At 37.9% G+C, this 15020-nt stretch overlaps 1 protein-coding gene and 1 long non-coding RNA gene across 2 annotated transcripts; one reads left to right on the top strand and one right to left on the bottom strand.

Moving 5' to 3' along the window:
- Window positions 1–4681: 4681 nt before the first annotated feature.
- On the bottom strand, window positions 4682–8072 carry LOC123985957. Its single transcript, XR_006828778.1, has 7 exons — window positions 7886–8072; window positions 7034–7145; window positions 6761–6923; window positions 6218–6425; window positions 5942–6109; window positions 5750–5855; window positions 4682–5399 (listed from the first exon to the last, which is right to left on the bottom strand). It is a non-coding gene; the product is annotated as an uncharacterized LOC123985957 (long non-coding RNA).
- A 4292-nt stretch (window positions 8073–12364) lies between these two features.
- Window positions 12365–12547, top strand: LOC123985956 (cortexin domain-containing 1-like). The gene has a single exon (XM_046073969.1). It carries the CDS (start codon window positions 12365–12367, stop codon window positions 12545–12547), a length of 183 nt encoding a protein of 60 aa, XP_045929925.1.
- Window positions 12548–15020: the final 2473 nt, after the last annotated feature.

The raw sequence follows: 15020 nt of genomic DNA, 5'->3' as shown, positions 1-15020 counted from the left end.
GAGGCATCCCTCCCTACAGTGCAGGCAGTGACAGCAGCCCCCGAGGCCGATCTCATCCCCGGACAGGGGCCCAGCCCCCCCCAGTCAAGCACCCCCAAAGAGGAGCACCAAAACCTACCCCGACAACACCGGTCATGCGCCCCAGAGACTCCCGAATGCCCCCACCGTGAGAGAGCTGGCAGGGGGAAGCAGCGGGAGCCTCACTTCTGCCGAAGAGGGCCCAGGCGAGGAGAGGAGACAACGGGCCCCCAGGCCCAGGGACACACCACCCGCCCAGAAATGAGCAAAGGCCACAAGCCCGAGTCCGCAGAACCCTAGGCCAAGGGCGGGCCCCCACGCCAGGGGAGCCCCGACTCCCCCCAGCCCACCCCAGATCAGGCAAGGCCGTCACCAACCCCACAGCACCCCCGATGCCCGGGGCTCCAGGGGTAGGACACGAGGCCAATGAGAATCTCCCCCACTTCTATCAGGTTGGGGTCAGGACTGTGCAGACCAGTCAAGTTCTCTACACCAAACTCGCTTATCCATCTCTTTATGGACCTTGCTTTGTGCACTGGTGCGCAGTCATGTTGGAACAGGAAGGGACCATTCCCAAACTGTCTCCACAAAGCTGGGAGCATGAAATTGTCCACAATGTTTTGGTATGCTGAAGCATCAACAGTTCCTTTCACTGGAACTAAGGGGCCAAGCCCAACCCCTGAAAAACACCCCCACATCAAATTTTACACACTTGGCACAATGCAGTCAGGCCAGTACCATTCTCTTGGCAACCGCCAAACCCAGACTTATCCATCAGATTACCAGACAGAGAAGCGTGATTCGTCACTCCAGAGAACACGTCTCCACTGCACTAGTGTTTAATGGCGGCGTGCTTTTCACCATGTATCCGACGCTTTGCATTGCACTTGGTGATGTATGTTCTAGAGCTTTCTGAAAAGAAAGTTGGCAACTTCTGCAGATGCACCGACCCCGCGCTGTGATTTTATGTGGCCTACCACTTCAAGGCTGAGTTTCAGTTGTTCCAAATCGTTTCCACTTAGTTATAATACCACAGTTGACCTTGGAATATTTAGTAGTAAGGAAATTTCACAAATGGACTTATTGCACAGGTAACAAGCTTGAATTCACCGAGCTCCTTATAGCGACCCATTCATTCACAAATGTTTGTAGAAGCAGTCCACATGCCTAGTTTCTTGATTTTATACACCTGTGGCCATGGAAGTGATTGGAACATCTGAATTCAATGATTCGGAAGGGGTGTCCCAATACTTTTGGCAATATAGTGTATACTGTCAGATCACACAGTCCTATTTATCAATGCAGTTATATTGTAAATCAAATGCTGTCAAGCTTTTTGGATGTAAGGAACGGAAGCTAGTGTAGATCATCTGCCTTTTGCTTATTGCTCACACTTAATGGAAGAGCTGGTGACCATACCAATTATTAAGGGAAACTTACTTAATGTCTTGCAGACCTTGGATAGATATACTGTTGATTTTGTTTACCGTTGTTTATGTTTTCCAATTGAGCTAAGAAGTGGTTTCTTTAGGTCATCCAGAGGTGTTGTTGTGCAAAGTCAGTCAAATCTGAAAATGTACTTTTGGCTTGCATACCAAAAACTTGCAAACAAAAGGATTCATTTGGACTGCCAATTCACATTCGCACTTGTCTTTCTACTTACATGTATTTGCATCTTTTTTGTATACCAACAGAATTTAGAAATTTTGGATTTCCCCAGCTCCCATGCACACAGTTGTGCACTGCCTTGCAAGGCCAGGTGGACCTAATTCAGCAATCAGCTGTAGCACTCCTGGGGCAGAACTAGAGGACAGAAAAGGAACAAGGATGCACAGCACAGAGAAACATACAGCTGTAACAACATTTACCAGATACAAAAACTGGCTTTAGAAAGTCATAAAATATCATATTGAAACCAGAGAAGAAGTCTTTGGATTGTGCATTAAGTTCACTGTATGTAAGATGTATGTAAATTTCCCCCTCTCCTTTGCCTTTCATGTCTCTGTACAGTCCTATGAAAGCAAAATGCCAGCATTAAGAAATACTTTCCAATTACTTTACATTCAGATTACACTTTAATCTTGGAGCTGTGTCTAACAGTATCCAAAATATTCTTTATGTTGACCCAGTTAGGTTTCTAATGAATAGATCTGAAAATGTTGTCAATAAGGTATATAAAAACTAAACTACTTTTGTTTCAGGAGAACAATTCTTTACTCTAAAATGACTTGTATTGTATGGCTTATTTGTTGTGAGCATGGAACTGAATAAATGGTCTATAAATAGTATCAGATGTGGGTATTTGTATTGTGGTGGTACTTTAAAAGGTCTGTGGGGTGGTGATGGCGCAATGGATAAGACACATGCCTTTGGTGTAAGAAACCCGGGTTCAATCCCCCACTGTGACCCATCCACGTGTGATCTCAAATGTAAGACGCTTTAGATGAAAGCATCAGCTAAATGAATAAATGTCTGAATTTGCTCAAATTAAGTAAATTTAAGGAAGTCTGGAACTGTCATAAATAACCCTAGTACAAGATTACTCAAAACAGGTTTCTTGTATCTATTATAGGATTAATGGATATATGTGTAATAATGTGAACGTGTGGTAATTTTTAATTGTGAAAAAACAGGATTTAAATACTTTACTTTAGGTTTTGATAATGCACCTATAGCTAAGACTCTTCAATCAAGTATCTGTAAAATGGCATTAAAATTAATCTTTCATCACAAACACGTAATTTTACAGGAAATTTTCTTTTTTAACCCTATTAAAAGGTGTGAACGCCTGTCATTTAACAATAAATTAAATATTACCTTTCTGTAATTTTACCACTTTGGGGCAATTATATACTATGTTAATCTAACTTGTAATCTAAGAATTATAATTAAAGTCAAAAGCTGTGAAATTACAGTAATTATGGCTGTTTTCAATGATCAAAACTGTGTTTCGACAGTTTAACAATACTTGTAGACACTATATACTGATTAAAACATTTATTCAATGTTTTTATTTTCCAGATATCCATAATTAAAGGAGATATTTGTCAATTAACAAGTTACAGAACAAATGTTTTTTGTTTATAATTGTACCAAGTTTAAGAAATGTTTTAACAGTATTAAACTTATTTTTAACAGTTTTTTCTTTTAAATAATAAAAACAATATTTGTGGAAATACGGGAAATTCCTGAATGTATTGTAACAGTTTGTTTACGTCAAAAAAAACAACATTCTCTTTAAAATAATAGAAATGTTATGGTTATTCACAGCTACAGGTTTTTCATGTTATTTTACATTAGACATGTAAATTCACAGTTCGTCAAAAAAATTCGTTGCGGAGGGGTGAGACGGCAGACCACCATCGTGCCGCCATCATGGATCCCTTCGAGCTGCACTTCTTAACTGAACTCGACAAATCTGAACCCGACCTGATATTTTGATTTGTTATTGTTGTTTCACAGGGAAGCTGTGCTCAAAACAGAAAATATAGCCTATTAATTCATTTATATCAATAATTATCTCTCCCTGATTAAAAGTTCTCCTCCTCATCCTGTCTGGTCCTGGCGCTGCTCAGATCTGCTAACAGGTGCCACTGAGCGTTAGCATCACTGCTAACTTAATCACCAGCTGAGCTATTGACATGTCTTTGGTTTGCTTTGGTCCGACTGGTATGAAAAAACGTAAAAATGTTTTATGGCAATTTAATGAGTTTCTCATCTTGTGAACTCACCTGTACACAACTCCAAACTCTCTTACTCTCTAACCTATATAGAGTGGATGTAGCGTTCCACTACTGTTGGGCTGTCTAACGTCAGATGGCCTCATTCCATTTCAAACAAGCAGTTAGAAAGGGTGTTTTACAGCCTGTGATTGTAAAATAGGAAGTTGCTCATTTCATTGTATATTCCAAGAATATATGGCTGAAGATATTTAGTTATGAAATCACATTTCCTAAGAAGGTGTGAGTTTAGAGTCCACCTCTGTTCCACCAATAGGGGAGAAGTTGACCCCTTGAGACACAGCCTTTCCTCATTTGCATAATGAGGCAGAAATGCATAGAGAAATGTAAAAAGGACAGGCAGAAATATATACACTGCAAAAAAGTGTAGCAAAAATATAAGAAAAAAAAACACTAAATTTGAGGAGAAAATTACTTAAAACAAAAGAAATTATCTGTCCGTGCAGCAAGTTAATTCCACTTAACAAGAAATCTTAATATAAGATTGTTAAATCTTAAAATAAGAAGGCCCTGATAAGTACTCAAAAGGGTTAAAATAAGTAAAAAAGGCTGATTATTAGTTCAAATTACTTGAAATCAAACTTCCTACAGCACAATAATAAGTGAAATACACTAAATAAAAGCGACTAATTCTTATTAAAAACTGTATTCTTCATTTTAGTAACTTTAAAACAAAAATGACTACTTTAAGTAAAATTCTACTCTGTTTTAGTGAAGTATGATTAAGCTGTTTCTTGACACAAGTTTGCTCATCTTGAAATAAACCTAAATCCATATTAAAAAACTATAACCAAGAACTGAAAACCAGTCCTTATTCTTAGAATATATATCTTAACCGATTCGAAAAATCACAACCAAGGCAAGTATGTACTGTCAACATTTATTTAAATGTCTATAACAGCATATAATAACATGTTACCACTAACAGTGAGCCAGGCTTGTGGCATGGTTTTTAACATCAGCATCAAATTTAAGATGATTTAAGATTTTTTCAAAGAAAAATTAATAATTTTGCACAGCAAAACTAACTGCAATCAAAACACATAACATGCTGCCGGTATTGCTGTGATTTTCACAAGAATAGAATCCACAAAAACAAAATAAAAATTTCTATAACAATTGACAGTGTATTAAAATGTCAAAACTTTTAAACCTCTCAAAAAGGAAAAAATAAGTCCTTTGAGGGATTCTAAGTCCTTTTGGCAAAAAAACGTAAGGACACTGAGGAGAAACTTGTGGAGTAGCTAGCCAAGTGAAGCACAAAAAATGTTATTGAAAGACATTGCAAACAAATTAACACAAACTGACAAAATGCTGCTTGATGTTCACCTATTTTTCAATGAATGATTTCCATTCACCTATTGCTTTCTTATATGCACTAGCAGCATCTTGATCATGGATGGCATCAGCAGTTACCTTTGCCTGCATGACAGAGAGGACTGTGGCTACACATTTTGGGTATGTTAAGTGCAGAGTGTAGTAGTATGCCATCAATACAAACATTCTATCCCAGAATTCCTCCTGGGGGAAGGTGCTCACAGGAATGTTTCCCACAGCGACAATGCAGGTTGTTCCATCAAAAAGCAGCACTGGAGAGGAGAGAGGTCGCTTCTCCAGGTATAGCCCAGGATCCTCGCCCGGCTGGAATAAAACAAAAAGTACAGTGTGGTGAGGTAAAGTCAAGTGCTGTGCATCAAAACTGCTTCAAAGGGTCGTTTCCTGAACATAATTTTTAGATGAGCTTATCAGGGTGCAATTAATGATTTGAATTAAAAGCAATATCAAGAGTTAACAATTGTAATTTACTGTTGGAACAGAAGAAATGAACATGAATTAGATAACGCTTGGGAATATATTCTTTGCTCAAAATTTATGAACTGTGAACATGAATGATTTCAATTAATGTGTACTGAATTGAACTTTGAAGTAGTCGTCAGTAAATGAAGGACACATTACAGTGAGAAGTAAAAGGCATAAATAACAATTCTCACCTTTGGTATATGAAGCAGTGCCTCACTGGCATTTCCGAGCCGCTTTGGTGGTGGAGTTGGTGAGGGAAAAAGTGATGGAGTGCATTGAGGAGGGCGATGAAATCCACTATGGAACAGAAAAATGGCCTTTTATGGAATAGTTTGAACATGGCTGACATAACAATGGATTTGGTTTATAAAACAGAAACTTACCTCCACGCAGATCCAAGGAGAAAGGGGGTTTGAGGGCCTTCTTCCACACACCATAGAACTGCACCTTAGCACAAAAGTCTGCCCATCTTCCCTTCATTTCCTGGATGTATTTGGAGTTGGTGCTGTGACATCCCCACCACCCAGGATGCGACGCAGCTCATCCATTGCCTAGGAAAAAATTGTGCTCAATTATAACAACTAATGAGCAGGCTTAATATAGCACAGTTTGAACAGACAGGAGCACAGAGTACCAAAGAAGGAAGTTAAGAAGCTTACATTTTGAGTGTTCTTGAAGCATGCATATGTCTCAAAGATTTTCGTGGGTCGGTCTTTTTTGGAACATCTGCATCAATGAAAGCTGCTGGTGTCAAACTCAAGGTCCAAAATCTGGGCAACATCACCTTGGTTGGGTTTGCGTTGGGCTTCTGGTGCATGTTGCTCAATGTTTTGTAGTACCTCGCCTGTATCTTCATGTTCTGGCCAGCTAGAACAGGACAGTCAGGGAAAGATGTTAAAATGTAAAACACTTCAGCTAAAGGTTTTACTTAATATATAAGTATAAGCTTCTCGATCATAAACTGAAGTAATGAAAATATAATCAGTTATTTGATATTGTTATCATCAGTGTGGGTAATGCCTGTGTCAGCTGCTAGACTGGTGTCAGAAAAAGTGTGGTCAGTAACATCTAAAACTTTAGACCTTGAGAAATAACATATGATGTGCTTAGGAATTTCTAGAATTTACTAACAATTTAGACTCTGGCTTGCCCTCTGACAGCTACCATCATAGGCAACAGGCAAAGGATAATGATGGGCTTACCAACAACATCCTCTGCAGGTGCAGTGGATGGTGCAGTGGAGTGGTCAAAGTCTTGGGCAAGGAGTCTGAACCTGTGAGGCTGGCATGGTGGCACCGCACTAATTGAGGGTATAATCCCACTTCCACTACAAGAGTTAACATCTTGTTCGGTATTATTTTCACACTATAAAAATTGAGGGCGATAAAAAGAATAAAAGACAATTAAGAGCATTAATAATACAAGACAATTTGACAGTAATAATCCCATTAGTTATCCCAATGTGTATTATGTACCTTTTGAATGATGACATCCCAAAGCTTCTTTCTCCTGAGAAATTTTTCAGTGTCAGGGAAAAGATCCTTCAGGTCATCACGGATAAGGCTTTTCAAAGCTTCCTCATCAATACTGGCAAATTGATCAGACAAATACATGTTCATAGGTGAGACATATTTCAGCTCCCAATCACATTGTTGTCATTTTTTGTCTCTAAATTCCAACACAATATAGCCCAAGACAGAATGTTTGTAACCCTTAAATTATTATTTTTATTCTAATTGTCAATCTGCATGAAAGGAACGTACTGCAGTATGATTTTCAAAATAACGCTTGCCAAATGATTCTTACTTGAAAGGAAAATTGAACCTTAGCCCTTTTAGAGTTATGTCTAAAACAAATTAACTGGCAAAGGCAAAATTGACCAATTGACCACGCTTACAACAACATTTTCACTCAAGTTGCTTCTGACAGCCCCAAATCTATTAATTCCAATCACAAAAGTGTGTTCAACAACAACTTTTGGTAGATCCAGAGACAGAGGTAATTATTAATGTTAACTGATTCAATAAAAAAAAATGCATTTTGGGAAATCAGAAGCATTATTTGCAGAAATAATTATTTTTCTAAAAATAATTTTATTTTTATTTTGGACAGTTACATTTCATTGTAATAAACCATAAAATATGAACTAACACTGGTTTTATGAATCTAGTGTATTGTTTAAGAAACCAGTATTAGCTGATTGTCTCACTAATGTTATAGTTGTTTTCCACGGCGCAGCATGGCGTTTTTATCCAACCGTGAGATACAAAAACAGTAACTAACACTGCTAAGCTAATTAGCAAATATTAATGAAAAACACGACTTACCCTCCAACACCGACAGTATGGTGTGTCCAAATCGTCCATGCCAACGTATGAGGTCTCCCGCTCGCCCAAACCTTAACACGCAGTACCGGTAAAGACCCACAGAAAATACTGTAATTTAAAATGAAAACATAAAACAGAAATATATTCCTCTTAATATACAGTGTTTTAAAATATCAAATATCATGATCTAAAAAGTTATTTAATTTTGAAAATTGTATATATATATATTTTTTTCATTAACAAGATAACATACAAAACTCTTGTAAGGAAGGAAAAAAACCACCATAAATCAACTGGTACAATACAATCACTGTCTGTGCAAATAAAAAGGGAGTCTTACAAACACCGAAAATAAATTAATACACAGAAAAGGGGTCTACTAGTTAGGCAAAAAGGCTATAGAAAAAAAAAATAAAGCCTCATTTAGTATACCAGAGGAGATTTATCAAAACAATAACTGCCTGGATATATCACTACACATCTTTCTTGCAGTTTTACTAGATTTTCCTTTTCTCAGTGATGAAAAGAAAATTTTAAAATCATTCATGAACCATGAAAAAAAAGGCTTAGGAGATTTCTACTTACTACAATGGATGTGATATTTACCCATGAAAACAATTCACTAGATCAGATGAGGATGGATTTACATTGTCCAAACAAAAGATAATGTGTGACATGATAAAAATCATAAGTGACAGCCAGATCGGACGTTAAATGGAAATAGTATAATACAAAGTAGTAGAATAATTTCACTCACTTTCCCATCGTCCCTCAGGCTCATGGTCATATCAGGGGGCAACACAGCGTGCAAACGGTGCATCATGGTGGTGTGGAGATGTATTGTCTGTTTTGTCTTTGTTGCTTTAAGTATGAAAGTGATCCTTAGCCACATAAATGCAATTCATGGTCTTACTCAGGATATTTTGGGTTTACTGTGGAATTGATGGTTGTGAGCAAGACTTCAGAGTTTTTAACTCATTCTTTCGCCACATTAAATGGACACCCTCCGTATTTGATGACTGGATGCCCACCAGGGGGTAATTGTATCAAGTTGTGGTTAAGGTAAAGTCCATGCTGTTTGTGCATGTGTTTGTTTGTAATAAACTATATTTTCAACAGATGCTTTATGTTATTCTTAAACCAAGTAACTTGAGGTTGTTACAGAATCTAAAAACAAGTTTTATTTTGATGAGAGCCAGAGCAAGAACTAAAATAACATTCACTCAATTTTAAGATCCCCAGACTAGTTGAGACAAAAAAGACATGTCCATGATCAATTTAAGATTATGCCATGAATGCAAAGATTAAAAACAAGTAAATAACATTTATAACAAGATAATCCATCTAACATATCAAAATCTAAGATTTTAAATCTTAGCAAGTGCAGAATTATTTGCAGTGTAACCATTGAAGGAATGAAGTTGCCACCGTAGATAGCAACGATGCTTTTGGGAAACGCACCCCGTGTTAGCTGTTCAGCATAAGTTACCATGGCAGTGTACCCTGGTAAGAAGTGAAGTGGAAGTGATAGCAAGATAACAAATTCTTACTACATAAAGCTAAATAAAAATCTCTCACTAAAGCTACTTAAAATTACAAAGATTGCCGAGAACTACTGATTCTTTTCTTATTCAGCATCCAAAAACCTGTTCTCCTTTTACTCTCTCCTCTACTCTGCTCTCCTGTCCAAAAACAATAATCAGATGAATCATCAAATAAAATTAATCTTCAATTAACTAGAATATATTCATTCAACATATATAATCTATAGTGTGTGTGTGTGAGTGTAGGAGCTCACAGAGAGTATTTGTATAAATTAAACTGTTGCAAACAGACGCACCCGGTACCGGGGCAGCCGGGCTGTAGGCGAAATCGCTGAATGAAAATTTGTGGCTGACCCGTTGGAGATACATAGACATGCAGGGTACCAAATGAAAGGTCTGACCAGCCGGATCGACTGAAACGTGTGAGGTCCCTATTGAAACCGAAGGGATTATTAGGGCCCAAGCATGAAACGTGTGAGGTCCCTATTGAAAATAAAGGGATTTTTTGGGGGGCCCGAGCATGTATGTGCGAGGTCCATATTGAAACTGAAGGGATTATTATACACAGTATAAGTACATGAAATATGTGTGTAGACTACCAAGTGGACTAGGAGAAAAATATCTGTACAACAGATCAACAACAATCTTGGAAAATTACTGACCTATCCTAAACACTACCCTCCCCTCAGTTACTTATAAATAATAAAACTTGAATATTATCAAAACAGTTTCAGACTTATTTTCTGCAGCATGATTAAACAATTAATCAACAAATAGTTTCAGATCTTAGCTGTAGTTGGTGCATTGAGGGAAATGGGCAATGCTTAGGATTTCAATTGTAATTTCCCATACTTAGACAAATCTGTGGGCTTAACAGGTGTTAACCTGATGAAGGTTGTTCCCCCTTTCTTCTGTTCCAACCTTCACTCTTCCTAATGAAAACAAAAATGCATGCACAAGCAAAAAAGTAAGAATTCACATCCAAAAGGCAATAAGAGAAAACCAACAGACATGCCTAAACCCTATCATTAAAGGTTAGGTGAACTGGTACCTTACCTTACCTTGAAGTAATACAGTAATAACTTTCATAAGAAGAGAACAGAGAAACTTCATTATTTACACACCATAGATCTTAAACTTGTGGTGTCCTAAGAATTTGGGACACCTTACTACAATGCATTTTGCATTGCTGAAAATAACTGAACTGCCTATTCTTTATTTTAACAGGCATGCTACTTAGATGAGTACTTTTTAGTTTTAGGTTTCTATTACTCTTTGTAGCCATAGTTAAAATAATTACATTAATACCATACCCTTTCTCTTCCACAACCTCCATGTGCAGTATAAGTAAAGGTAATGTACACAGTGTTAGAAGAGGAATGGGGTCCCAGGGACACCTCCATCCAGGGACAAGTATCAAGTCATGCATTTTTCCCATAGAAAGTGCATTAAGAAGAAAGCATTCACAGTCCCCTCCAAAAGTATTGGAACGGTAAGGCAAAATCTTTGTTTTTGTTGTTCACTAAAGAAATTTGGGTTTAAGATCAAAAGATGAGTATGAGACAAGAGTTCAGAATTTCAGCTTTTATTTCCTGGTATTCTCATCTAGATGTGTTAAACAACTCAGGACATACCACAGTTTATATTAGACCACAGCATTCTTAGGTGAGCAAAAGTAATGGAACAAATAATCTTAAAGTAAGTACCATTTAATATTTGGTGGCATAACCCATGCTTGCAATAACTGCCTCGTTAAATAGATTGTTCCTGTAGTGGCGATCGTACCACCAAAAAAGCCACTTGAGGGAATTTGATGTTGTCTCCAACGCATAATGGTGGGAAAAATCAGGTCTGCCCTGGCGGACACTTTATTTTGTGCTGAATAAAATTACTTGCACAACACTGCTGCTTGCATTACTGATGTAAACTGAGTAAAACACAAAAAACAGTAAACACAATGCTAACGGAAGGACATGACAAAATCCATCACCAAGATACACACAGCTGAATAGCTACAACAGTTCCTTTTACGTTTTTAAACCCTTTACGATATTTTCTTCTTTTAAATGTAGGCTATTTTCTGTCATAGCAGCAAATATTATTAGTAAAAATAATTATGAATCAGAAGACTTTCAGTCGTTACCACGGCAATGATACCTGACTACAGTAAGTATCTAAACCCGAGGGGTGTTTGTTTGTTTGTTAAAAGCACGCGAAACCTTTGCTGTTATTTCTTTAATTGTAGCCCAATCTCTGCAGCATTTCATCCCTGGAGATAAGGTTTAATTTGTTAGTGTTGCATTATACGGCTACCAGCTGAAGTTGCAGTTTGTGTGTCTCACACTAAGGAATGCATCTGATCCACTGCCCCATCATCAACCCTTATCCAAAGTTCCTTGAGAGAGATATGTCAAAGAAGGTAAGTGTTACCTTCTTCTGTATGGATGTTACATGCAGGTAATCCTCATTGTCGTACTGCAAACCCAACTCCATGATTTAAAGTACAAGGGTCTCCAGGATCTAAGTAAAATTTTCATTTTAGATGTCAATTAAAAATGGATCTTTGTTACACTCACATGATGCTGCTCCTGCTTTTTAGGTACTGGCCCTACCTTAACAAAGTAGCAGAGGGGTTACCAGAGCTTCTGCCATTGACAGAAATGAGGGCATTCCGTAGCGTCATGCATGCCAAAGCCCATACAGCAAAACGCAAGGTATATGCAATAATTTTAAATCTGATGTGGTTGTAGCTTTGGGGAAATAATAGGTCGGATGAGTTGGTATCATGAGATGTTTTAGAGATGATTGTATGTATTAAAGTAGCAATCTTCAATGCAAATGATTTCTTATTACATTTGTGCATGTCATGCCTGATTGGATAATGTTATGTCAAAACTTCTGAAGAACTGCTACATTAACACAGACTGCAGCAGTCATGGAGGTGGAGGGCACTACAGAGCCAGCCTTTGTGGACGTGGACCAGGGTCTGACTCTGGCCTGCATCGCCTTCCTCTGCCTGCTGCTGGTGGCCATGATCATCCGCTGTGCGAAGGTCATCATGGACCCCTACAGCGCGATCCCCACCTCCACATGGGAGGAACAGCACCTGGATGACTGACACACTCAAACATACACATGAATATACACATGAATATACACGTCTTCCTGCAACCACACATGACCAACCAGCAAAGGCTCCACACAGAAAAAGAATTCTTCATGGGTTCTGCTGTAAGGCAATGCTTCTATATGAAACAATTTGAAAATTAAAAAAAGCAAAAACAAATGTTAAGTATTTTCTTTTAATAGTAGCACTTTAGAACATTTAAGTTATTCTAAAAAGATGAAGACACACTTAAGAGTCTCTTTAAATGTCTCAGGAATATCTTTTGTTTGAATGCACATTCTAAAATGGTTCTATATTACAAGGCAGAAGAACCATCCTGATACTATCTGAAATAGTTTTTAATTCTAGATTATTTTCTGAAATGGCTCTGTAGTACCACAGATCATTCTGCTGTGGTAAAGGTAAAAAAAACTTCTCTCTGGTTCAGATCAGAGTAGAGAAATACAAACAAACCAGGCAAGAACATATACTGTAAGATGTATACTGGGAGGATGAAATGAAAAGATTGCTTTATCCACACATTGAGCGACTAGGAGGAGCTGCAGGGATTCTGTTTGTGGACAAAGCCAGTGATGGAGTGAGATCGCAATTTCCCTTTAAATCTGTACAGGCTGGAATGCCAAACAGAAGATGAACATGAAGAGAACTTGTAAAATTCTGTGAAATACCAGCATGCTTTGCTTTTACACACATTTGGAAAATGGAACAAAAAATATGAGAGGTGCATGGTACATGGTTTGTCATAGTTTTGGTAATCATTCTGCTTGGTAGTATTCGCATGCTAACCAAGTGATGCGCTGGGATCTGAGGAATCACATGACGAATCACAAATAAAGCATAATCAAATCACCCAAACTGTCTTTTAGATTGTTTGTCAGCACTTGGTCTCACACATAGTCAATTCGTTTAAAAAGTACAAACTATTGACATGTTAGGTAGACCTCTAACATAAAGTTTGTCTATATAGCTGTTACATAGGTGCTCAATAATTGCTCATTAAAACATGTGAATGTAACCAACCAAGTGTATTGTCTTATCCACAAATGCAATTCAAATGTATGGTGTACATCAACACACCTTTTCTTTTATGTGGCTGTGCTGTAGGAGGAACTGGATCCCTCTACATCACAGAGTACGGTCTAGACCTGCTCTTTTATGAAAAGCGCTGTGAGATAACTGTGATTTGGCGCTATATAAATAACATTGAATTGAAAAATTGAATTGAGTTGGATAGCTTACTTCCACACCTTCATCTGTTAATTACAGGGAAACATTAAAAATATGTACAAATGATTAAAAATGTGCAAACTGTTGCATCCTAGTCAACCACATAAGTAATAAAATAAGACAGTTTATAAGGACTGGACATTTATTTGTCAAAATGTATTTCCTTGAAGGTTTGCGATTAAAACTTTCTTTCAGGGACTGAAGGCAATTCACTTATCACTTGATATATAAACTACGCATTATGGGTATATTCTAGGATAACCAGGTTCTGCTATTAGCAGGCTATTGCATACATTTCAATCTGCTAAATGACTTGTACAGGCAGTTTGGAATAATGTCATCACAGTGAAGTAATCACAACTGAAAACACCCTATTATTCCACAACTTGTAACCAATAGACAGTTGATTAATCAGTTTCAGAAAGTGTCTATTGGAACTCACCAAAACACCCAGAAACAGAATCCTAAACTAAGGGCTGTGCCACATGACTAAAATCTCACGTTCTGTTATTTCATATCTCATAAACGATATTTTTATTTTTTGTAAACTATCTATCATGAGTTACTGTAGCTACTTGCGTCTGCATAGCTAACAGGAGGAGATGGTCCCAGAGCAGCACAGCAGTTCCAGGCAGCGATACAGTTCTCCTGCTGCTATATCACAACAATAGCATGTCTTCATGAACTAGAAAGTAAGCTGAATGTCAGTGGACCAGTCATTAAACGTTACTGACACAAATCATTATAGTGCTGTTTGGCTCGTCTATAAAACAGACCTCTCTCTTTGGAACGAGTTCCTGAGTAAACGTCGATCTCCTCCATGTTTGTTTATTCTGAATGCAAATTTCTTCCCTTCAACACAGGCAAATATGGAAGAACAGACCGCACCACATTGCAAAGCATTGAGGGGATGGTATTGCGACACAATGAAATAAATGATAGAGCATAATTCTAAACAATAAACATTTTTGTATCGTTAAACAATATGCAATCACAGGCATGATTTAGGTGATGACACCAGCTAAATGGAGCAGTTCATGGAATTTGACGAGAGGTACTAATCCAATAACCGCTTAAACAAGGTCTAATAAGGGCTGCTGGGGGTCCAGACAGTGGTCCAGTTGAGTGTGTTGGGGGATGTTGCATTGTAATTGTACAGCCCTGATCTGCATCATCTATAATGTGCATAGAGCACTAAGTTTGGGGCCAAGCGCTGTCACAAGCCATGAGTGATTAT

This window comes from Micropterus dolomieu, linkage group LG17, assembly GCF_021292245.1.
Source record: "Micropterus dolomieu isolate WLL.071019.BEF.003 ecotype Adirondacks linkage group LG17, ASM2129224v1, whole genome shotgun sequence".
In the NCBI taxonomy this organism is placed as follows: Eukaryota; Metazoa; Chordata; class Actinopteri; order Centrarchiformes; family Centrarchidae; genus Micropterus; species Micropterus dolomieu.
Note: the sequence above shows the minus strand (reverse complement) of the source record. Positions and strands in the feature narration are given on the sequence as shown.